The sequence below is a fragment of the Gordionus sp. m RMFG-2023 genome, chromosome 3, assembly GCF_954871325.1.
Source record: "Gordionus sp. m RMFG-2023 chromosome 3, tfGorSpeb1-WG-v2, whole genome shotgun sequence".
NCBI lineage: Eukaryota > Metazoa > Nematomorpha > Gordioida > Chordodea > Parachordodidae > Gordionus > Gordionus sp. m RMFG-2023.
In genome coordinates, this window is record NC_088777.1 from 45363055 (window position 1) to 45386884 (window position 23830).

At 27.2% G+C, this 23830-nt stretch overlaps 2 protein-coding genes across 4 annotated transcripts; one reads left to right on the plus strand and one right to left on the minus strand.

Annotated features, from left to right (window-relative positions):
• The first annotated feature begins 487 nt into the window (after nt 1-487).
• LOC135927477 (aldehyde dehydrogenase, cytosolic 1-like) lies at nt 488-18491 on the plus strand. Of its 3 annotated transcripts, none has more exons than XM_065463474.1 (12): nt 509-544; nt 1903-2007; nt 8456-8596; nt 8642-8768; nt 8817-8878; nt 9032-9160; nt 9287-9400; nt 11171-11273; nt 11492-11682; nt 12130-12297; nt 14932-15089; nt 18164-18491. In XM_065463474.1, the coding sequence occupies exons 1-12, from the start codon at nt 524-526 to the stop codon at nt 18309-18311; spliced, it is 1467 nt and encodes a 488-aa protein (XP_065319546.1). In that variant the 5' UTR covers nt 509-523; the 3' UTR covers nt 18312-18491. The 3 variants fall into 3 exon arrangements, with proteins under 3 accessions (XP_065319547.1, XP_065319546.1, XP_065319548.1); XM_065463476.1 differs by having other exon boundaries at nt 14932-15022; nt 18164-18292; XM_065463475.1 differs by lacking the exon at nt 1903-2007 and having other exon boundaries at nt 488-544.
• On the minus strand, nt 18447-22938 carry LOC135927478 (tRNA pseudouridine(38/39) synthase-like). Its single transcript, XM_065463477.1, has 6 exons — nt 22821-22938; nt 22633-22781; nt 22468-22593; nt 20202-20382; nt 19448-20117; nt 18447-18789 (listed from the first exon to the last, which is right to left on the minus strand). The coding sequence occupies exons 1-6, from the start codon at nt 22862-22864 to the stop codon at nt 18589-18591; spliced, it is 1371 nt and encodes a 456-aa protein (XP_065319549.1). The 5' UTR covers nt 22865-22938; the 3' UTR covers nt 18447-18588.
• Nucleotides 22939-23830: the final 892 nt, after the last annotated feature.

The window sequence follows — 23830 nt, forward strand, 5'->3', positions numbered from 1 at the left end:
CACCAGCGGATTTATTATTGACACATATTTAAATAAATTGAATCGTTAGTCGAAGTAATATTATATGTCATTAATTGACACTCACTCTTTTTAAAACGATTATATCTAACCTGAAATTTCTGTATTAGGCTTTGATATTATTGACATTCATTTAGTGATTATAATTCAACTCAAGGAAATGGTCGTTACTGTAGTAAAGAAGTAATCTATTATAATATTTTATCATATTATATATTATATTTGCCAGTTAGATATGATTATATATATATATTTACGATTAATATAATAGGTGTTGTTTAACTTCCAAATGTATTAGGTACACACCCATCCATTAACGTGTAATTATATATCGCCATTAATAATTAAGTTACACCTTATGATTTATACTGAATAAAGTGTCAATGAAAACTGATACTTATTGGGAATGAATTATAGAAATAAATGAATGTAAATAATGGTTCTATCTTCGTTAAAGTTACAACAGCTGATTTATTTTAATTTATATTCGTCTGTTTATACTCGCATGACCTGTCAGATTTTACAGGTTTATTAATAAAAATACATTTTTAATTTATTTTAACCATAACCCATATATTTCATGCCTTTAAATAACCTTAACCCATTTCTCAATAACCGATACTTGTTTCATTTTAAATATATTTAATCCAATTAAAAAGTCTCCCTTAGTTGAATATTCACTGAGTTGAGATATTATCTTAATATATCGTAATCATGAAAAAAAAATTTGAAAAGTAAATATTTTGTCGGATAGGAGCCTTGCTCTACTAGAAACATATCAAAACAGTTTATTAGAATTAGTGATTAGGCTTCAAGTATACTACTTTGGAAAAAAATTATTATGTTAGTATATAGGGCAAACTCAAAATATTTTTATTATTCATTTAATGTTGCAATAAATTTAAATATTCAGCAAAGCAATAATATGTAAATGAATAATAAATATTTTCTAGCTCCAAAAATATTTTAAAAAGGTAATTTTCAAAATATTTCCTAAAAAAAGAATTATATTAAAACAACATAGAATGATTCCCACAAAAATAGAAATTATAAAAATATAATCAAAGACATTTAAGTAAAGTAAGGCTTGTTCAGCAATCCTTATAAAAAGGATCGAATTTCGATCACGATCTTTTCAAAATGATCACGATTTATTCATATTTTATTAATTTCTGAAGAAAGTTTATTTCCAATGCAAAATTAACAAATATAAAAATAAATTAAATATAGTGTAAATTTATTGTAATAGAATAATATAAGAATATTATATTTATTTAATCAAAAATTAGCCTTTAAATTAAATAATAATAAAGAATGAGAAATTATTATCATACAAACATCCATGTCTTTCATTAAGAACAGAACATATTTATCGTTATTACACAAGCGCTCCACATAAACGCTCGTTGGTAAAGGTATATTTTTTTATTTATATCAATATACAATTAATTGAATTAACAATGAATAAAAAAAATTAAAAAGCGCATTGAGAAAAATTTTTCTCAAAGAGGATATCAGTTTTATTTATATTAAAAAAACTAAATATCTATAAAAATTAATCTAAAAAATAAAAATATTTCAGTAGGAAGCTTCCATTAATGATATATAATCATCGATTAAAGCAGACACCATAAATTCAATTATAACTCACCGTCACTCACTTTTCTTTTTCTGGGGTTTAGTAATTTTTTTATTTGAAATTATTTTTAAACGATGATCATTATGAATCAGCTAAAACTTTCACCTTGCTATTTAATAATCAGTTTTCCAATAAAATTAGTTGGCAGTTATATAATTAATGGATTCTTTAAAGCCCGTATTAGATGCTAAACCCTTTACTAAGGTGCTAAATTATATTATTTTACTTGGTTTTATATTATGTAGATTTTTTATTGCAATGAATGGCATAATGCAAAAAGTGGTAAAACCTATAAAAATATTAATCCGGCCAATGAAGAAGTTATAGCTGATATTCAGGAAGGTGATAAGGTATTTAAATTAATCATAAATTAAATATAATCCAAAATCAAATCATAACACTAAAATTATATCTACTACCTGAACTATAGTTAAAATTATATAATATTTTCAGTGGGGTATATACATTTCTTGGTCCAAATTTTTTTGATTGGCTTATACTTATTTAAATAATGGTTTGAATTATAATTATTTTAAAAATTTGTTATAATGCACATTGTCTTAGCCCAAGCAAAAGAAAAAAGTGAATTTTAATTGATTTAATTATGCCAACCTTAGTGTCTCATTAATTGTTAGTTCTTATTTAATTGATTTTCACCTACTAGATACCACATTTAATATCTGTTAAGTAGTTTTGTTAAATGGCTCGATTTGAGCCAATTGTTAGAAATAGCAATGTTGTTAAAGTAACTAGTTACCTGTAATTACATTTTTGCTAAAAAATAACTATAACTAGTTATATTTTTTGAAATGTAACTGTCAAAAGTAACTAATTACTTTTAAAAATATATATGTATAAATCTAAATAATATATTCCAGTAATTAATTTTATTTTAAATATGTTTTTTTAAAAATAATATAACTATTTATTAAAATTATTATACTATATCTATATTCTATGTAAAAATATAAAAATAAAATAATGTATTTAGGTTTGGTCGGCAGTGCTTAATGACCCATGTATAGATATACATTTGGATCGACAAATTTTGATTGATATTCTTTGTCATAGGTAGAAGCCTTTTTTGGATCACGTGTGATTAAACGTAACCTTTGCATTGTTTTGAATAATTTTAGGGCTTGGGGTCCCAATGATCCACAGGTGTCTGAGACTACCAGAACAAACAAAAGATTATTAAGGTGGTTATATTTATTTGTTTTTGTATTTTCAGATTTGTGATAGAGTTGAAATAAAAAGATCTGGCAAAACAATCTACACATGTATAATCCCAAGCGAGGGGTATACATTGATTCCATGAGACTAGGGTAATTCCATTAGGGCTTAAGCCAGAGGGTTCCAGAGAATATTTGCAGATTTCAAGTTTCTATTGATATCGAATTGATGGTATAGTGCCTGGATAATTTGCTATTTGAAAAATGCAGTATGGGGGGGGGAGTGTCTAAGGCTATCGATATTAGTAATCACAAGGGACACATGATATCGGCGTTACGATTTCACAAACAGGGTTGCCAGGTCAAAATTTTCAAATTGCGGGAGAAATTTGATATTTTGCGGGAGAAATATGAAAATTGCGGTAGAAATAAAAAATTTGCTAAAAAAGCCCGCAAAATCCTGGCCGGGCCGGGTTTTTGAATTGACTTAATTATCCGCCTATTATTTTTTATAATTAGTTTATATAAATACAAATGCGGTAACTATTTTTTAAATAAAATAACATCTTGATTTATTAAAATATATTAATTTATAAAAAAGAATGTAAACAAGATAAAATTTTATAAAAAAAACAAACGATTTTATTTTTACAATGTAAAAAATATATTTTATGCAAATGTCCCGCAAAACATCCTGCAATTGGAAATCTACCTTGTGTGTGTGTGTATAATATTATAGGGATTGGCGCTTAATTATCACGTATCACATTTAAATATATAATAAGGTAATATTGTACTCATTTCAATATTATTTTATTTATTATTGTTCAATCACATTATTATAATCAGTGCAGGAGAGTGTATCTACATCCATTGCAAAACAAAAATATTCTCCAAAAATAAGAAATAATACAGATGCAACTACGGTTGCAGCAATTGTAATCACTTATCTTGTAGTACAACATTCACAGAGCTACTTATCAGTACAATGTAGGTAGAATCTTTCCATATAATATTTAACGACTCCGAGATAAATGAAAACATTACTTGTAGAACAAAAATGAGCAAGGATATCATCAATGTTTTAGAACCTGAATTCAGGGGGTCAATTCTTGACGATTTAAGATGGGCATACATATGCAATTCTAACAAATGCATCTAACAAGGGAAATATTAAAATATTTCTTTTGATCCTTCGCTATTTCAACAAAATTAAGGACGTTTCAAGAAAACTATTAAATTTTTTCCCCTCAAATAGTGAAAAATCCAAAGACATAGCTAACCATATAATGGTGAATATAGCAGATTCGGGATTATCAATAAATTATATGTCAACTTTCTGATCTGATAATGCCTCAGTGAATTTGGAAAAAACCAGAGTGTATTTACAGAATTGAGTCAGCACAATGTTGGTTGCGATATGTTCCTAATACCCGCCATCTATAGAATTTTAAAATTTTATAAACCTTTAAATATTTCTTAAATAAAGATTATAAAAGCTGTCCTAACATTTTGAAATTTTTTTTCAGTAATGAATGGCAGAGGTATATTTAGGAATGATTTCACATGTCGGAAATCTACTACATACTGTTAATGTGCAGTTGCAATCAGAAGAATCTTAACAAAGATTCACAAAATTTAGCTGCAGATGTGTTAATCTTTACATTTAAAAATTGACAATAAATTTTATGGCGCCATTGCTAAAACTATATTAAAATAAATACCGATAGACATTGATGACTTGTTTGAGGATATTATAATGCTCTCTATTTTAGATTTACAATGTAAAAAATATATTTATTTTATGCTAATGTATAAATAAAAAAATATGGAAAATTAAATATAATGTTAATTATATATTATTTGAGATTTAAATAATGGAACTAAACGCTTACCGTCGTTATTGAGATATTAATAGAATTCCAGGCATGACATATTATAAATTTGTTTAACCATTAGCTCGGCCTCTAATGTTGTTAAAGCAATCCTTTTTCCAGGCAGTCCTCATCAGGTTAAAAATGCGCTCGGATGAGGCATTAGAATAAGGTAGAAGACATACTCTTAATTTTTTTCCAAGCATGGGGATTTATTGTTATTAAGAAAAAATTCTACCCATTTCTCCTCTGCTTTTAGACCATCTAACTTTAAGTATTTTGGCGAATCATAAAAAATAGAGAGAATTACAATGTCCTCAAACAAGACATCAACGTTCGGTATTTTCAATATATTTATTAAATGACATAAACCATCAATTGTCGGTTTCTGTTTCAAGGTCGTAATATTTATACATTTGTAAATAGAGTTATTAAAATCAAATTTTGATCGTAAATATTCTAAGATTGTCTTAATAAAAATATCTGCTTCATTTAAAAATGTATTAATTAGAGTATTATTTGAACATTTAAAATTTTTAGCAATAGCGTCATAAAATTTATTATCAATTTTTAACTGTAGAGATGAATAGAGTTGTAGCATGATTTTGTGAATCTTTATTAATAAAGAATATTCTGATTGCAACTGAATATTAACTTCATGAAGTAGATTTCCTACATGTGAAACTAATCCCAAATATGCTTCTGCCATTTCATACTTGTAAAAAATTTTCAAAATTTTAGGACAGCTTTTAAAATCTTTATCTAAAAAGCATTTTTTTAAGGGTTTGTAAAATTTTAAAATTCTATCGATGGTAAGTATTAACTATAAGCACCTGACAGGTACATATCGCAACAACTCACAACATTCCAAGTCAGACCACTCCACCAACTCTTTTAATTCATTAACTCTTTTAGTTGCTGAATTAAATTTGTTAAAACATCTCATCATAATTATTTCGACATCCACAGATAGTACATTCATTGCCTTCTTGCAAGAATCATGTAGTATATGGCATATCTAGTCAATTGGTATTAATTCATTATTGTGCTGCCTCAATTCGGTAAATACACTTTGGTTTTTGCCAAAATTTACAAAGGCATTATCAGCGCAGAAAGCTGGTATGCAATTCATTGATAACCCTGAATCAGCTACATTTACATTATGTGGTTAGCTACATCGTTGGATTTTTCACTCTCCGAGGAAAAAAATTAAACAGTTTTATTAAAATGTTCTTATTCTTACTGAAAGAGCGAAAGATTAAGGAAAATGTTTTAATATTTCCCTTATTAGATGCATCTGTCAGAATTGCATATGGATGCCCATCTTTCAAATCGTCTAGAATTGACTTCTAGGATTCAGGTACTAAAACACTTGTGATAGCCTTGCTCATTTTTGTTTTACCACAAGTAAGGTTTGCACTTATATTGGAGTCGTTAAATATCATGGAAAAAAGATTCGACCCACGTGATAATATACCTCTGTGAATGTTTAACTGCAAGATAGGTGTATACGATTTCCGCAACTGTAGTTGCATCTGTATTATTTATTATTTTTGGAGAATATTTATGTATTGCAATCGATGTTGATATACTCCCCTGTACTGATGAATGAAATGATGTTGATTTATTATGGATAAAAATAAAATAGGATAGAAAGAAATTTACAAACTATACATGTTTTTCGAATAAATATTTAAAATTTATTTAAAAAATATAAAAATAATCAATTACTGTCTCTCAAAATTATTATTTATATATTAAAAACGTATAAAAACTTTTAAAAAAAATTGCGGTAGATTTTTGCGGGAGATTTCCAATTGCGGTAGTTTTGCGGGAGAGAGATGTCTGCGTGTAATTAAAAAATTGCGAAAGTCTCCCGCTGATAGGGGAAGACATGGCAACCCTGTTCACAAAACAAAGACCTATAGCTATTCTAAGTTCTTCATTGGTTAATATACAAGCCTAAATTAGAACTAGGTATAGTTTCTAACCATTTGTAGCCAGGGTGGCATATGACTGATTCTGGAATTCAATAGAGTCGTATTTTTGTCATTCTGTGTACTCGAAGTTGCGTTTAAGGGGAGAAAAGGCCATGGAGATTTTTTTTGAACAGCTTTGAAGTGTAGGTATTCAACGCAATGCTATATCAATGGTAAATTCCAGTCTCTTTGTCTTAAATTTGTATATGAGTGGCTTGGAAAATCTTTGCTCCAGAGGTTTAATGTTGCCATATGATGTGGATTCGATAATATCCAGTGTATATGGAAATTTAGCAACTTAGGATAAAAAGGCTGAATGGCTTCAAGATATGGGGGCATGGATACCTATACCACCTAGCTTTGGTTGAAGGGCAGCTTGCATGCTGAAGAGCGAAGAGAATTTGATATTTAGATTCGAGGGTATTTTTTATAATAAACCTCAAAATAATATTTCAAGGGACATGAAAATTGTTGATGAACGAAAGGCATGTAAAATTTTTGGAATGAATAAAAAATATTTATATAAATGAAAAGCCTGATGAGCAGGTAAATGTTTTAAAATATTTTTCATTCTATTGAATTTGACAAGAAATTCATCTCTGAAATGAAATATAACACTTCACCTCCAATGGGTGAACCTAGGTGGGTAAAGCTAGTTTTGTCGACTACAATAAAATTTCCAGGTGGGCAGTCCGGTTCAAAAATAATTTTTTTTTAAATTTATTCATTTAAAATTTTGTTTAAAAAGGATATGCAACAATAATATAATTTCCCGTCCAAATAGATTTTCTTTTCTTAAATTGTTACATTGCTTTAATAAACCTATTTTTTAATATTATATTTCATTACCTATTTAGCACATTATATTTCATATTTTATGCCCTCAAGTTGATGGTAATATTTATGGAATTACATATAAATGTATTTTTTTTTTAAATTTAACTAAATTACATCATAGAACTTAGTATAAGGAACGACAAAGACTTAGATTATTTAAAAATTAAATATTTTTTGAATAAACTACTAAATTAGTAATCATTACTTACTAATAAGAAAAATTTTCAGACCCAGCCCGGATTTTTTATAAATATATTATTTATTTTTGATTTTTATAGCTAATAATAGCGATTTTCAAATATTGGGTTTTAAAATATACGGCCTACCCTGGATATTTTTTTTAAAAAAAATTTCAGGCCCGGCAGTATATTTTAAAAAAAATTAAAAAAGTCCCGGCCTGTGTACCCGGGCTTAGGGCCGGGCCTGCAGGTCTGTAATAAATATATTCTATTTTCCGATATTTTTTTTCGATTTAATTATTTTATATAAATAAATTGTACATTTTCAAATAATTGATTATAATTATTATCCATATTTTTTTATATTAAATGAAAAATGTTTTTATAAATGATATATAAAGTAACTTATTATGTAACTAGTTACTTTTAAAATATAACTGTAACTAGTTATATTTCAAAGTAACTTTTAACAACACTAGAAATAGTTAACTCGATATTTCAGCCAGAAAAATATTCCCTAAACGCCAAAGTTTTGCTATAGATGTTCAAACATTTGTGTCATCTATACAAAATCTTTAGGCTTGTATAATATTTTTCCAGGTAAAATATTTAGTTAACCATTTCTAAAAATCATCCCAAATTGAGCCGTTTAATAACCCGGCTCTTAAACTACTTAAAGTTGTTTTGTAAAATAAAAAATTGTTTAATAAGTATTTATACAATTTTATTTCTTCTTCCCTCCATATAATTTTGATAGGATGATATTAATTCTGCAGTTGAATCAGCTAACAAAGCTTTTGAAATGGGATCTGAATGGAGAGAAACTGATGCTACCTCAAGAGCAATTATGATTAACAAATTGGCTGATCTAATAATGCAAAATTTATCATTGATTTCAGTAATTGGAAAAAATATTATTAGTTATTTTATTTAATTTGGCTAGACCCTAGAATCCTTAGATACTGGCAAACCATTTAAAACCTCGATTGAAGATGTTATATTATCTTGTAAGGTGTTGAGGTATTTTGCTGGATGGAGTGACAAAATATGTGGACGAACTATACCAGTTGGTAAAAAAAATTCACATTATATTTATTATTACTACATTTTTTTCTTAGATGGTAAATTCTTCACTTATACGAGAAGGGAACCGGTTGGTGTGATTGGTGCTATAGTTCCGGTAAAAATAATTGATATAATTATTTAACACAATATTTACTTTTTGCATGATTGTATGTTTAACCTTAATAATTGAGTATATTTTGTTCATTACATTTATTAACATAAATCATAATTATAAATGTAATATTTTTTTTGACATAAAATAAAACAGTGGAATTACCCTTTACTTCTAATGATATATAAACTGGCTCCTGCACTTGCCACTGGTTGTACAATCGTGTTTAAGCCAGCATATCAGACCCCATTAACGGCTCTTTACATAGCATTTTTCTGCAAAGAGGTTTATTTATTTTTATGATATATGGCTTATAATAATTAATTTTAACATAAGAATTGTTTTTTATTGAATTTAATAGCAAAATTTGAAGCCTTTTTTTCTTCATTGTTTTATTCATTTAATTTTTAGGTGGGATTTCCTTCTGGAGTAATAAATGTTGTGCCTGGTAAAGGAACCGAGGCTGGTACAGCCCTGGCAATGCATCCGAAAGTTGATAAAATTTCTTTCACTGGTTCCACTGAGGTACAAGATGCATTTTTTTTATTATTAATATAAAAAATTATTAAATATATTATGTTTTAGTCATTATTGTAAGTAATTAGTGGGCATATTCAAAAATTAATACAAATTTGATTGTGCATTATTAGTTTTATAATTAAGTATTCACGTGAATAATAAAATTTACTATTCGAGATATTGACAGAATTTTTTTTAATGCAATTCTAATTTTAAACATAAAAAATAAGAAATATATGTATTATAATGTTTTTTATGTGTATTATGGGATAATATATAATTATGTTTATTTTTATATTAATACGATATATATATTTGGAGTAGAAATGAAATAAAATAAACGTTTGGTCGAATTTTGACTATTTAGTTTTGTTTAATTGTTCTACTTTTATGAGAATTCTTTGGAATATCTATTTCAGGTCCATTCAATTTAGACCCTTTTTTACTTTTTTGGAATTCTTTGGGAATCTAATTCAAGACTTACATCATACTAAATAAAAAGAATAATTTAAAAATTTCCTTTGTTATAGCTTTTGAAAATTTGTAAGTATGAAAAAATCTACAATTATCACGCGTTTTTTTCTCATTTACATAGACGGGGATCTAAATAATAACTTAATAATTTTAATAAAACATTATTTTTGTTAACGATTTGAATAATGCATTTTTTTGTAACGCAAAAATGCAACAGAAGGCACTTATTATTCACTATGTAATGTTTAATTCAATCCCTTTAGTAGACAGTTTGGATATAAATTTATAACAAATTTATAAAATTTTTATAATTAGCTTCAAAATTTAAGATAGAACGAAAATACAGAAGCAATGAGGGTTTTCTATATTTCCAGAAGTGAAGCAGCAACTTCCCAGATTTTGTTGTAAAATTTTTTATAATAAGGAAATACACCTGGGTAGTTTTGTTAAACGGCTCGTTTTGAGCAGATTTTTAAAAACGGCTAACTCAATAATTTAGTCAGAAAAATATTGCCTAAGGCCTAGAGATTTCGATAATATATGTCTAGACCTTTGTTCTTACTATGAACAAAATCTTCAGGCTTGCTTAATATTTTTATGGATGAAATATTGAGTTAGCCGTTTTAAAAAATAGACTCAAAACTAGCCGTTTAATAACACTACACCTGGGCATCATCTAAATGATAAGGGGTAAGAGCCATTATCCAATATTTTTATGGGGTAAAGTCAAAATAAACAGTATTTGTACATTTGGGCAAAGCAAAACGATTGATTAAATAAAGTAATATATAAAAGTTATATATTTTCATTTTTTAATGCTGAATTAAATAACTCGATTTCACAATAAAAATCAAGGATTTTATCAAAAAACTGGGTTTATACAGAAAAACGAAGGTCTTAATATAAAAAAAATTAGCTGTGAGCCTTCCCAAATTTTTAATTTTATTTATCTCTAAAAAAATAAAAATTAATAATCCCTCTTTAATTTAGGGTAAATTACCAATTACTCGTCCTCGAGTTCATAAGTAGAGTTCTTGACTCTAGAACTTATTGGTCGACTAAAGAGACGAAACATAGAGACTCTGAATTGGAGTCGAATGAACTTTACTATTTAACAACACTAGTTATTGACATTCATTTGATCATTTGCATAGTAATTTCCAATATAATATATTCTTTATTAATTGGGCTTCATAATATGAGTATGAATGTTATAGAATTTAAATAAAATATTATATAATGTTGAAATTAAACTATATTAAAAAAAATTTCTCTAACTTTCTAATGCAAATCTTTTTTCAGGTAGGAAAAAAGATAATGGAAGCAAGTGCTAAATCAAATCTCAAGAGAGTGACTCTTGAACTGGGCGGAAAAAGTCCCACTATAGTTTTGGATGACGTTAATGGTGAATTCTTAATAACATTTTTTTATAGTTTCGTTTTTTTATACATACAAAAATATCGCCAAAATATTTTAAAACATCAGAATATATTCGTATCCTTCTATAGCTTATTTATCTATAAGCTTTATTTTTGAACCTTTCATATAAGTATAATCAGTTTATATCTCTTATTTTTAATCATCTTAATATATATTTTTTCATTATTATGTAAAAAAATCAAGTCAACGTCGCTGTCGAAATTGCCCAAGATGCCTGTTATAGTAATATGGGTGAATGCTGCTCTGCTGGTACTCGAACCTTTGTTCAAACAGAAATATATGAAGAATTCGTCCAAAAATCAGCTGAGAGAGCGCGCAAGCTTGCACAAGTCTTTGGGGACCCCTTTAACAAGAGCACTAAATATGGACCTCAAGTTTCCTTATATACTAAACGAAAAAAAACACTATTAAAAATATTTTTTCTAATAAAATGCTTATTTTTTTGCATGCTATTGTTAGTTTTCTCTTTGAGTTTCCTGGAAAATAAGAAAAATCTTATTGTCTAAATCATATTTTCTTGCCAAAAGGCCTTGTTTGTAAAATTAATAAAGTGGAATTTTGGTTATCACCAATATTGTTTGCCAAGCTATTAGCCCAAATATTTTACCACTTAACTTCTAGGCAAACTCAACTTGAACCCTTCGATAAATATTTTATGATTAAAACTTGATTAAGCCGTTTTGGAGTTAGCAAATATAAGAGGATTTAAAACATTAAATTTATTTTTGATGATTTTGAAAAAAATTGGTTTTCATTTAATAATATTTTTAAAATTAGTCTTCTATCAATAATTTTATTAAAACAAAATTATTTTGACACAGATCAGTGAAAAGCAATTAAAGAAAATTTTGGAAATGATTAAACAGGGTATTAAAGAAGGTGCAAAATTAGAAGTTGGTGGCAAGAGGAAAGGAGGCTCTAAAGGTTTTTATATGGAGCCTACACTTTTTTCTGGCGTTGAAGATGATATGAAAATCGCGACTGATGAAGTGATTTTTATAATAAATAAAATATCTGTATATCTAAAGAAATTAAATTGCTAGATTTTTATATTAGCTTTTAGTAAAATTATGAATACGCATCTACAAAAAAGAGATATTACTAAAATAAAAATTATTAGGGGTGTACCGATACTTTCTTTTGGAGGCCGATCCGATATTAAATTGATATCGGACGATTACTGATCTGATATCATATCTGATTTTGTATACTGTAAATATACTATTCGTTTTTATTTTATATGCATACATTTAGTGATGCAAAATCGTTTAATTTAAGTAGATAAGATTTTTTTTTAAAAAAAGGCTAACTCACTATTTTATTCAGAAAAATATTACGCAAGCCTGAAGATTTTGCTAATAGATGATACAAAAGTTTGGACATTTATTAGCGAAATCTCGAGACTTTGTAATTTTTTGGCTAAAATATTGTTAGTCATTTTTAAAAATCGGTACAAATGGAGCGATTTTGCATCACTACATACATCTACCCATTTTATATATTTTTATAGTATAAAATCTATAACTTAACTGTTGAGCTGAGTTCGATTTTAATATAATTTCAAAAATATATTTATTATTTTTCTTTTACTTGATATTGACCTTTTATTTTTTCCTTTTTTTCAAGCTCAACAACTTTCTTTTATTTTCAAGCTCAAACAATTTTAACGAAAAATAATAAACGAAAATGAATGCTTTATTTTTTTTTCCTTTGATTATGTATACTTGAAAAAATATATAATATATAAATAAAAAAAATAAATAACAAAACAAAGCAATACGTATAAAAACTAATATCATCACTAATGTAATATAATATAATATTTACTCCCAACTACGACATATAAAAACTAATATTATCACTAAAGTAATATAATAATATTTTCTCCCAACTATGGCACGCCATCCCTCAAGCTGTCATTCCACTGCCCCATCCGGATCGGGGCCTAATACGGACTCCAATTCCTCATTACTCACATTGCATTGGAGCCAATCCATGAACTCTGGTAGTACTCTTCCAACATTCTTGATTCCTCTTGACTTGCCTCCTCCGTCGCACCATCTTCTTCCTCTCCAGGCTCGTTGCCCCTCGAATTCGTTCCCCCGCCTCTTTATGGACTTGCTCCACCTCCCCATCATCCCATTTTCCCCCCACGCTCCGCATCTTTGGGCCACTTGATCTCCCCCAAACGTATTGCGGTCTCCCCCATCGATGGCAGGCTGTCTTCCGCTAGCTCATTTTCTCAGACGGATTGTTCCCATGTCGGACCCTAGCTAGCCAAATGAGGACACTGATGAGCTAGATATCTCCTTCTTCGACAGCTATAACACCTCCGTTTCTCCACTTGGATCGGTGCTCTCTGCCCGAACACGCAATACGTGTGGGGGAGATCAAGTGGCCCAAAGACGAGCGGAGCGTGGGGGAAAATGGGGAGGTGGAGCAAGTCCATGAAGAGGTGGGGGAAACCGAGGGGGCAACGAGCCTGGAGAGGAAGAAGATGGTGCGACGGAGGAGGCAAATCAAGAGGCATCAAGAATGTTAGAAGAGTACTTGACACCAGAGTTCATGGATTGGCTCCAGTGCAATGTGAGTAATGCGGAATTGGAGATCGTATTGGGCCCCGAATCGGAGGGGGCGGTGGAATGACAGCTTCAGGGATGGCGTGTCATAGTTGGGAGAAAATCTTATATTACATTACATTAGTGATGATATTAGTTTTTATATGTATTGCTTTGTTATTATTTATTTTTATTTATATATTTTTTCAAGTATATATAATCAAAGGAAAAAAAATATAAAGCATTCATTTTCGTTTATTCATTCATTTTTGTTTTATTATTTTTAGTGGGATTTTTTTCATTAAAATTGTTAGAGCTTGAAAAAAAGAAAAAAATAAAAGAAAGTTGTTGAGCTTGAAAAAAAGGAAAAAATAAAAGGTGAATATCAAGTAAAAGCAAAATAATAAATATATTTAAATTTCTGAAATTAAATTAAAATCGAACCATCGAACTCAGAAAATTATAATAAATAATTTTATATTTAAAAATTAAATAAATTAACTTATAGAAAATCCCATGGAAAATAATAAACGAAAATTAATAAAACAAAAATGAATGAATAAACGAAAATGAATGCTTTATTTTTCTTTTCATTTGATTATATATACTTGAAAAAATAAATAATATATAAACAAAAAAAAATAAATAATATACAAGAAAAATATAATTATGGATTTTTCTTTAACAACAAAGCAATACGTATAAAAACTAATATTATCACTAATGTAATATATATAATATTTTCTCCCAACTACCACATTAACATAAGTCATAAATATATTATAATGATCAGTTTAGTTTATATTCATGACTCTATAACTATATAAAAAATTTTATATTGAACGTTAATCTATTTACATAATAATTAACAAACAAATATATTATGAAATTGAAATAATTTTTTTTTAAATTAAGACGCCATTTTATCGGATCGGATAGTAAAATTTTATATTATTGCCCGATAACCAATATTTTAAAAAATATCGACCCGATCCAATAAAAATATCTGGATTCCTAAAATTGATAAAATTTAAGCCTACAAAATTAATTTATATAAATGATTAGATTTTCGGTCCAGTTCAACAAATTCTGAAATTCGATACTATAGAGGAGGTAATCCGACGTGCTAACAATACAAATTACGGACTAGCTTCCGGTATAATTACTAATGATTTGGACAATATGCTTTACATATCTTCAGCACTCAGGGCTGGCACCGTTTGGTATTTCTAATAATTATTTTATCTTCTTAAATTAATATATATTTAAATAATATAAAAACAAGGGGTTTTTAGAAAACATATGTGAAATAAAAAAAACTATATTCTTATTTTTTTAACATATTTATTTTAGGGGTGTACCGATACATTTTTTGGAGACCGATCCGACATCATATCTTGATTTTGTACTTCTGTAAACCCACTAATCGTTTTAATTATTAATTATACATCTAATATTGCATAATCGCTCCATTTGAGCTGATTTTTAAAAACGGTTAAACTCAGTATTTTATCCAGAAAAATATTACGCAAGTTTGAAGATTTTGTTCATAGATGATAGCACAAAGGTTTGGACATAACGAAATCTCGAGGTTTGGGCAACATTTTTCTGGCTAAAATATTGAGTTAACCGTTTTTAAAATTTTTCTCAAATGGAGCGATTTTGCATCACTACATACATCATCTCTTATACTTTTTGATAACACAAGTATTCAAAAATTATAATGATCAATTACAGTTCATTATATTCATGAGTATAAAATATTTCTATTGATAAATCACTTATTTATATAATAACATCAATCTATTAACATAATAATTTGAAATAATTTTTCTTTTAAATTAAGACGCCATTTTATCGGATCGAAAAATTTTATATCGACCGATAACCGATATTTTAAAAAGATTGAAATTTTAGCACGATCCTATAAAAAGGTTACATCCCTAATTAAATGTTTTTTATGCATGTTATTAATGTACAATTAATTCTATTAATAAATGTTAAGATATTATTAAAAATAATTTACTCTATCAGCATATTCATTAAAACATATTATACAGTCAAACCTGTTTAATTTGGGCACTGCTTGGACCAAGATTTGCCCAATTTACCAAGACTTTTTACTTTAAAAAAACGTGTTACAAATCCGAACTTGCTCAGGGGCTTAATGTTATTTGGGAGAGCGTAACAGGAATCAAGATAAATAAAATCTATATAAAATAAACAAAGGATTAATCTTAATAATAATTTAATTAATAAACACTTACTATTCACCGAACCTAAAATAATATGATATAAACTCCTTTAATTAATTTATTTTTATTAAATAACGGTATAACCTTCTTTTTTTTGGTAGAAGACACTGAATCTTTTCTTTCTATCAATAAATTAGGACTCTATAATAAACACAAAACAATTTCTTTTTTCTATGAAATTCCAACTGTATTTTTATTGAAATAATTGAACAATATATATATTCATTATAATCATTTGAATATTAAACATAATAATTTTTCGAAGAAATAAACATATAAAATAAAAATTCATCATTTAAATTAATGTTATTCCATAAAATATAAAAATGTAAAATCTATCTTTGCATATAACAAATATCAGTACAATTATTTTTTAAACTAAATTTGCATAATAAAACAAAACGCATTATACCATCTGTTATATTCTTAATTTAACTAAAAGTGAGATCTTGTTTTCAAATATTTCTTTTTATTAATTCATCAAAATCACGAGTAAAATTATTTTAAAATGGTTGCATACAAAAACGATAAAAAATTATATGAAATAAAATAAGATTTGTTTATTGGTATGGTGTAATATGTTTTATTTGCATGGCTTTTGATAATATCTTCTTTGGATTTAATCTTATGAACAGTCCTTTTAGAAATATTAAATCTTTTAGTGCATTCTTTTTGAGTATGATGATTTAGAAATTTAATAACCTAATTTTTTTAATTAACAATAACTCGTTTGTTTTCGTTATTTGATCACAAACAGTTTTAAGATGATAAAATTTTTCCATATAAAAACAAAAAATAACAAATGCCTACTTAGAGGTCTTATAAAGATGGGCAAATATCAAAAATTTGCCCACTTTTAAAATAGACCATTTATCAAGACATAATCTAATGATAGTTAATAGGAATTTGATTGAGGCTCAAAATTTTGGTCAAATAATTGCCGACAGGTTTAACTGTATTCAGCGTTTACATGGGGGGGGGGGGGGGGGTAGGAACAGTTTGCATCCAATTTTTCTTGAGGGGGTAGGGTACTTTAAGAAAGATAGGATTAATTTATGGGGGGGGGGGGGTATCTATAAAATTTTTAGATTAAATAGGACAAAATATATTGCTGTAAAAATAAATAATACTGATGATAATCTACCAAATATTGAAACAATCATAGACATTATTTTGCTAATAAAACTCTTTAGACATCCAATTTTTCTTGAGGGGGTAGGGTACTTTAAGAAGGATAGGATTAATTTATCGGGGGGGGGGGGGTTATCTATAAAATTTTTAGATTAAATAGGACAAAATATATTGCTGTAAAAATAAATAATACTGATGATAATCTACCAAATATTGAAACAATCATAGACATTATTTTGCTAATAAAACTCTTTAGACATCCAATTTTTCTTGAGGGGGTAGGGTACTTTAAGAAGGATAGGATTAATTTATCGGGGGGGGGGGGGGTTATCTATAAAATTTTTAGATTAAATAGGACAAAATATATTGCTGTAAAAATAAATAATACTGATGATAATCTACCAAATATTGAAACAATCATAGACATTATTTTGCAAATAAAACTCTTTAGACATTCTCAGTAAACTCATATTCATGCCAAACAATATGCTATAATAATGCACATTGTAAATGAGGGGGTTTTAAATTGAATTTATGATTTAAAGAATAACTTTTATATTCGCAATATTTTGATAGTTGGTAGTAAAGCTAAAATAATATTCGTTATTCTTTTTAAAATTTATAAAAAGAGTGCTAATATAAATTAAAAAGGTATAATTAATAATGGGAAAACATCGGCACCAAAGACGGCCGAAATTTTTTAGGAGAATTAGGCAGGGGTTTTTAGTGGGTTTGCATCTAGTGAAAATCTTGTCATGTAGACGCTAACTGTATTATATATTATAAAAGCGACTGTGATGGCGAATAATATTTTAAAACAGAATAAAAACTTGTTTTTTTCGATATTTTTTCACGAATTATTTTTCGTAATACTCTTTCTATTTTTCCTTATAAAAAAATATTTAACCAAGGGTGAATTGTTACCAGGAAATCAAGGTTCAAGCTCCGTTTGGGGGATATAAGGAATCCGGGTTCGGAAGAGAGTTGGGAGAAGATTGTTTAAACACTTACACCGAAGTTAAAACGGTGATTATCAAAACTAATAAAAAATTGCCTTAAATATAGGATTTTGGATTTATTTACCCACTTATATTTTTTTTATTGAAAACTGATTTTTGTCTTTTTTAAATGTTACTTTAATATAGATTTATATATCATATATTATTTAATGTAGATTTAGTCTGTGTCATATTAAAATTTTAAAAAATGTTTTGTATTTTATAAAAATTATAATTGTGCTATAAACTTTGTTTGTATTTTAAATATAGTATATAATATAAAACATATTTATTTACATTTAACAGAAACTTTAAAAATCGTGAGAGAATTATTTAAATCATGTTTTGATACGTCGTCGAAATAAAAGCTGATAAGGATCAATTAGCAGTGGTTGGTTTATAAGTCGACGCATTTTCTTTTCGGTTTGAGTAGATTTGTCTTGATTGCTTTTGTCTTTTACTAATTCGTATTTGCAGAGCAAATCATCGATCACCATTTTAATCATATTAGCCTTGACGCAATAGTTAATCCATACCTCCTTTGATATTGTCATAAAATAATATTTTAAAAATTATATATCGAACAGTAAAACAACACTACGATAGGATAATAAGTAATACTCCCATTTTAACTTGTTTTGAGGAGAGTTATGAGCTGCGAAGATTTGCTGAAGACTATTACATAAAAATAGATCGAGGAATATCGTAAAAATCAAAGTAAGTCTCAATACTAGCTTTGTTAAATCAACTATCTTTAGCTCATTCTCGAAAATGGTTTAGCAAAGTTTGTATCCTAAAAAAGTCAAGGTTGAGACTCGACTTATAGGTCTCAATTTTTTAGGGTAAAGGCTTGGCTAAACCCTATTGAAGTTAGCTAAGGTTAGGTGATTTAACAACTACTCGATATTTATCTCACGATCGAAACAATTATATTGTTGGATAATTACTTTATCTTAGTTGGTTACACTTAACTTAAATTTATTTTTTAAATACTTATTTTGAATAATGATTAAATTAACTCCACATCTCAGTTCTAGCGAGTATCCTTCACTACGTCGGTTTTAACAATTAGCCAACTATATCACCAGCAATTTAAATATGAGCATATATAAATAAGGAGTTTTTAGTAAAAGTCAATTTTTAAACAAAAATAATCATTAATTTTATAAAACATCAAAAAGAAAGTTTTAATTATACGCTAAGATGGGCCACCACATCGGTCAATGTCCTTTTGTCGTAACTCCATTTCAAATCAGTCAAACCTTCATATTCCGTTTCCCATAAAATTAACGGGTAATCGGGTGCCATGGCATACTCTTCATTAATCAACTTTAAAACCTTTACATTTTTATCGTTATCACATTTATTTTTTGTACATTTAATCGAATTAGGTGGTTCTAAGTTGCCTTTAACTATCAATGTTTGGTCAAAATTCGGGGATAGAATCAAGGATTCAATATAATCGGCATTTTTTCTTTCCGATCCTATGGTTAGTAAGGCGCCCATAACGCATCTAACTTGGTGCCAGAGAAAGGATGGCGCTTTTATTTCACATATCATTAGACTAGCTGTATTTCCAACATGTTCCCCCTTTCTTTTAAAATATCGTATTATATCGTTGAATTCGTAGATTTCAATCTCTCGAATGTGTCTCAAGAAATTAGTCACCCCATTTCTAGTATCCATTTTACATAATCGACTAAAATCGTAGAGTCCTATCAATTTTTTTGATGCTAACTTCATTGCGGCTATATCTAAATCCCAATGATTGTGTATACCCGTGATTGGGAAAATATATCTATATATTCTTTCAGTGCAATCAAATCTAGCACTTGTCTTAGAAGGGACAGATGCCCAGGAATATACTCTAAAAAAATTAATAAAATTTTAGAGTAACATTTTAAAATTAGAGATGTTGCAGGCCTATGCCTAATAAAATATATAATATTACCTGATATCATATGGCAAAACTTTGTTAAGTACATTGCAATAATCAATTTCTTTGATTTTCACTTGATTTTGTTCTGATGATATATTATTTAGATTTTCACCATCCCATGAATATATATCAGTTCCACACGGCAAATTACTTCTCACATCAATAGAAATTACTTGAGAATAAGCACTTACACCTGAAAATATTATTAAATATAATAGTGCGCACAAATTGAGTTTGTGTTTTGCTGTATTTTCTTAATAAAAAAACGTAACATCTTGTTTGAATTAAGCAGGATTTTTGATTTTATAAAAAAATGGAGTTTGTTAGAAAAAAATGTTTTGCCTTAAATTATAAAAAGTTATAAAAAAAGCAAATCAGTTTACGTTTTAAAATGATTTCTAGTGTCAAATGGCATTTTGACTAATTTCATGATGCACAGTTAGAATTAACAAAATTTCACAAAGAAAGAAAAGTGTCAATCATAAAATAAAAGTCAGATCAAAATGGGAAAATGTTAATCATAAAAGGTAAATATTCGATCAAAAATAAAAGTGTCAATCAAAAAAGGAAAAGTCCCAAAATCTTAGGAAAGAGTCCTATCAAAAAAGTGAAAGTGTCAAACAAAAAAGGAAAGATCCAATCAACAAAGAAAAGTTCTCATTCAAAAAAAGGAAAATTGTTATTTTTTTATATAATTTTAATTTTTACTATTCCTTCTAATTTTATTTATAACTTTTTGCGATTTCTTTCATCTTTATTTATTATCTTTATTTTTCTTCTCATTTTTGATAATTCATTTTTGTCTTTTAAAAAATAATTTATAATTTTCCGTTAACAATTCTTTCCTCTTTTTTTCATCCTACATAACAATATTTTGATTTTTTCTCCTTATATTGTTATCTTTTACATATTTCTAACTTTTTCAAACTCTTTAAGTCATTTTTAATATTTATATTTCTTATCCTTTTTCAATTTATTTTAACTTCTCATTTTTGATCATTATTTTTCGCATTTTTAAAATAATTTATTTATTTTTAATTTTTATTTCTCATTGGCAGACAATTTAATTACAATTATATGATTTATAATATAGTAAGAAATAAAAATTTATATCATTAATGATTTCCCCTCTTCTACATTTTGGAATATAGGTCTTTATATTTCTAAAATAATTCTTTGCATTTTCCTCAGATATACCTCTCTCTACATGCTCTATTAAACGAATTAATTTCTCCTCGTTATTGGGATTTTGACGGACAAAATTATTCCATAGAAAAAACACATTTCCAATGGAATTAAGAAAAGAACTGTAGGGTGGTAAATATTTTATTGTATGCCCTCTTCTTTCTATCAGTTCCCTAATTGTATAGTTATAATGAAATAGAACGTTATCCATTACAAAAATCATATTGATCATGTTACCTTCTTCAAAAAAGAACTTTTTATCTTGAGAAATATAGCAATGCCTTTCTTTTGTTTGGCAATAGCTTTAATTCTTTTATAATTTGGGCACAAGAACTTAAATAAAATAGTTAAATATATTTCTAGCTTTTGATAAAATCTGATGCCCTAAGAAGAGGGATTTGATGATGAAAATGAAAACAATTACAATAGCTGATTTTATACAAGCCCCAAGGTGGGGTGATTGTTTTGTAAGGCAAAATTTGTTACGATAAAAACAGGGTTGAGTGATTAATAACTATATTAAGTGTTGCTTGGAAACTTCCATTCCATATGGTTAGAAGTGCCAAATTTCAGATATTTGCCTTTTTAGAATATATCCTGTTCAAGTTAAAGTTTTGGGAGAAGTGTGATTTTTCCAAAAAAGATTGATATTTTATATTTAGTAAATCTCCAATCATACCCTCTTTCCGTTTCATTTATATAATTATCTAAAAGCATTATGAAACATACTCCTTGTGTATGCTACTGAATATATCTTATTTTTTTATAAGAAATTCTCCTAAATTATAAAAAATAAACACTACTTTATAAATAGAATGTTACATTTATCTAAATTTATAAATAAAAGTATAAGGTCAGCTTAGCCAAAAAGATTTTTAGGCCAGACCATACAAATTGAATAAAATATTTTGAGGACTAAAGTTTTAAATTTAGTTAGATAAATTTATGTAATTTTAAAAAAAAATAATTATTAATGGCAGAGTCAAAATACTTATAGGCCATGTCAAAAGGTATAATAAATAATATTTCATATAAATATATCAAAATATATATCATAGTTCTTATATAATAATACCTTATCAAATATAGCTACCTTTATCAGTTCTACCACATCTATGATAATTTGAATTCTGACGTGATTCAATTAGTTTAGTTTTTAACAAAGCATTAAATATTTGATTTTCAATTGTATCTTCAATATTATCCTGCACAACAAATCCTAAATAAAAATATATAATTAATATATAAAGTAATTTACCTTTATAAGCCCATCCAAAATAAAGAATCTTTAAAAAAATATGTCGCTTGGTATAGTTCCTAAAATTGATATCTTTTTGACTGATTTTAGTATTCTTACTATCATTCTTAGTTCTGAGCGTGATTAATTCTGTCTCAAGTTCTAATATTCTAAATATTTTTGTTAGGAAAGTTAATTATACATGATACTTTTTAATCAAGTCAATTTTATTCCATCTTTCATATTTTTCCATTTGGTTTTTTTATAATATCAATTAATTAAAAATGACAGCCTATTTATGCATTTTAAACAGCATGTCAATTTCTAAGATGAAGGCATGTAAATTTTTGAAGAAATCAAACGATAGCAACTAGCTTGGAAATCCGGGAACGCGACTCTCTTAGAAACCTGCCCTATATGGATACCAAATTTTAATATCGTAGAAGATACATTTTGGCAAAACGGCATTTAATTAAATTTATGGAGAATACAGAACATCGAGGATGTTATTAATATTATAGATGTAGATATTGATGTTAAAATATCATTCCCTACTTATGAAATAGAAAGGTTATTGAGCGCGAAAACAAGATTCTATAAGATTTCTGGCCAACAAAATGATGAAAGAAATTATGGATGTGTCATAGCCTAAATAAATTAACTTCAATATAATAACTTATGCTTGCCTCTATTTGATATTTTAGATTAAGGTTGAATACCAGGATACACTTCAATATTGGAAGGATTAGAAAACTCAACCTAAAATTTCTAAACTTACGCAAGTGTTCTCAGCCAAATAGGTCAGCATGGAAAGATTTCCTTCAATAAAATTTATGCTATCACCATATAGATCTAGAATAAACAATATTTTATCAGAAATTATATTAATTATAAGCTTGAATAAGCTTTTTTCAATAGATGCATATATTAATTTGTATATATTTATTTTATATAATTTACTATAAAGACAAACTATAAAACTAAATTTGTTTAAATTTTGAAATAATGATTTTATTTGCTAATTTTTATATATATAATAAACACTCAAAACTAATTCAATTTATTTGAACTGAACCCGCTCAGAACCCATTTTTTACCAAACCTGAACCCGTCCCTTATTAAAATCTAAACTTGAACCCAATCCTGAACCCGGTAAATTAAGAAAAGGTTTAAATTTATAAAATGTAAAAGTATATAAACCTTATTCGTCTTATAAAAA

Excerpts from the sequence above, each read along its gene's own strand:
- LOC135927477 (XM_065463474.1), top strand. The coding sequence starts at position 524 with ATGACCTGTCAGATTTTACAG. Across the intron at positions 11,683-12,129 it reads GCACTAAATATGGACCTCAA|ATCAGTGAAAAGCAATTAAA; the intron begins GTTTCCTTATAT and ends ATTTTGACACAG. Across the intron at positions 12,298-14,931 it reads TGAAAATCGCGACTGATGAA|ATTTTCGGTCCAGTTCAACA; the intron begins GTGATTTTTATA and ends ATAAATGATTAG.
- LOC135927478 (XM_065463477.1), bottom strand. The coding sequence starts at position 22,864 with ATGGAAAAATATGAAAGATGGAATAAAATTGACTTGATTAAAAA. Across the intron at positions 22,594-22,632 it reads TTTTGGATGGGCTTATAAAG|GATTTGTTGTGCAGGATAAT; the intron begins GTAAATTACTTT and ends ATTTTTATTTAG. Across the intron at positions 18,790-19,447 it reads ATGTGGTGGCCCATCTTAGC|GAGGTATGGATTAACTATTG; the intron begins GTATAATTAAAA and ends ACAATATCAAAG.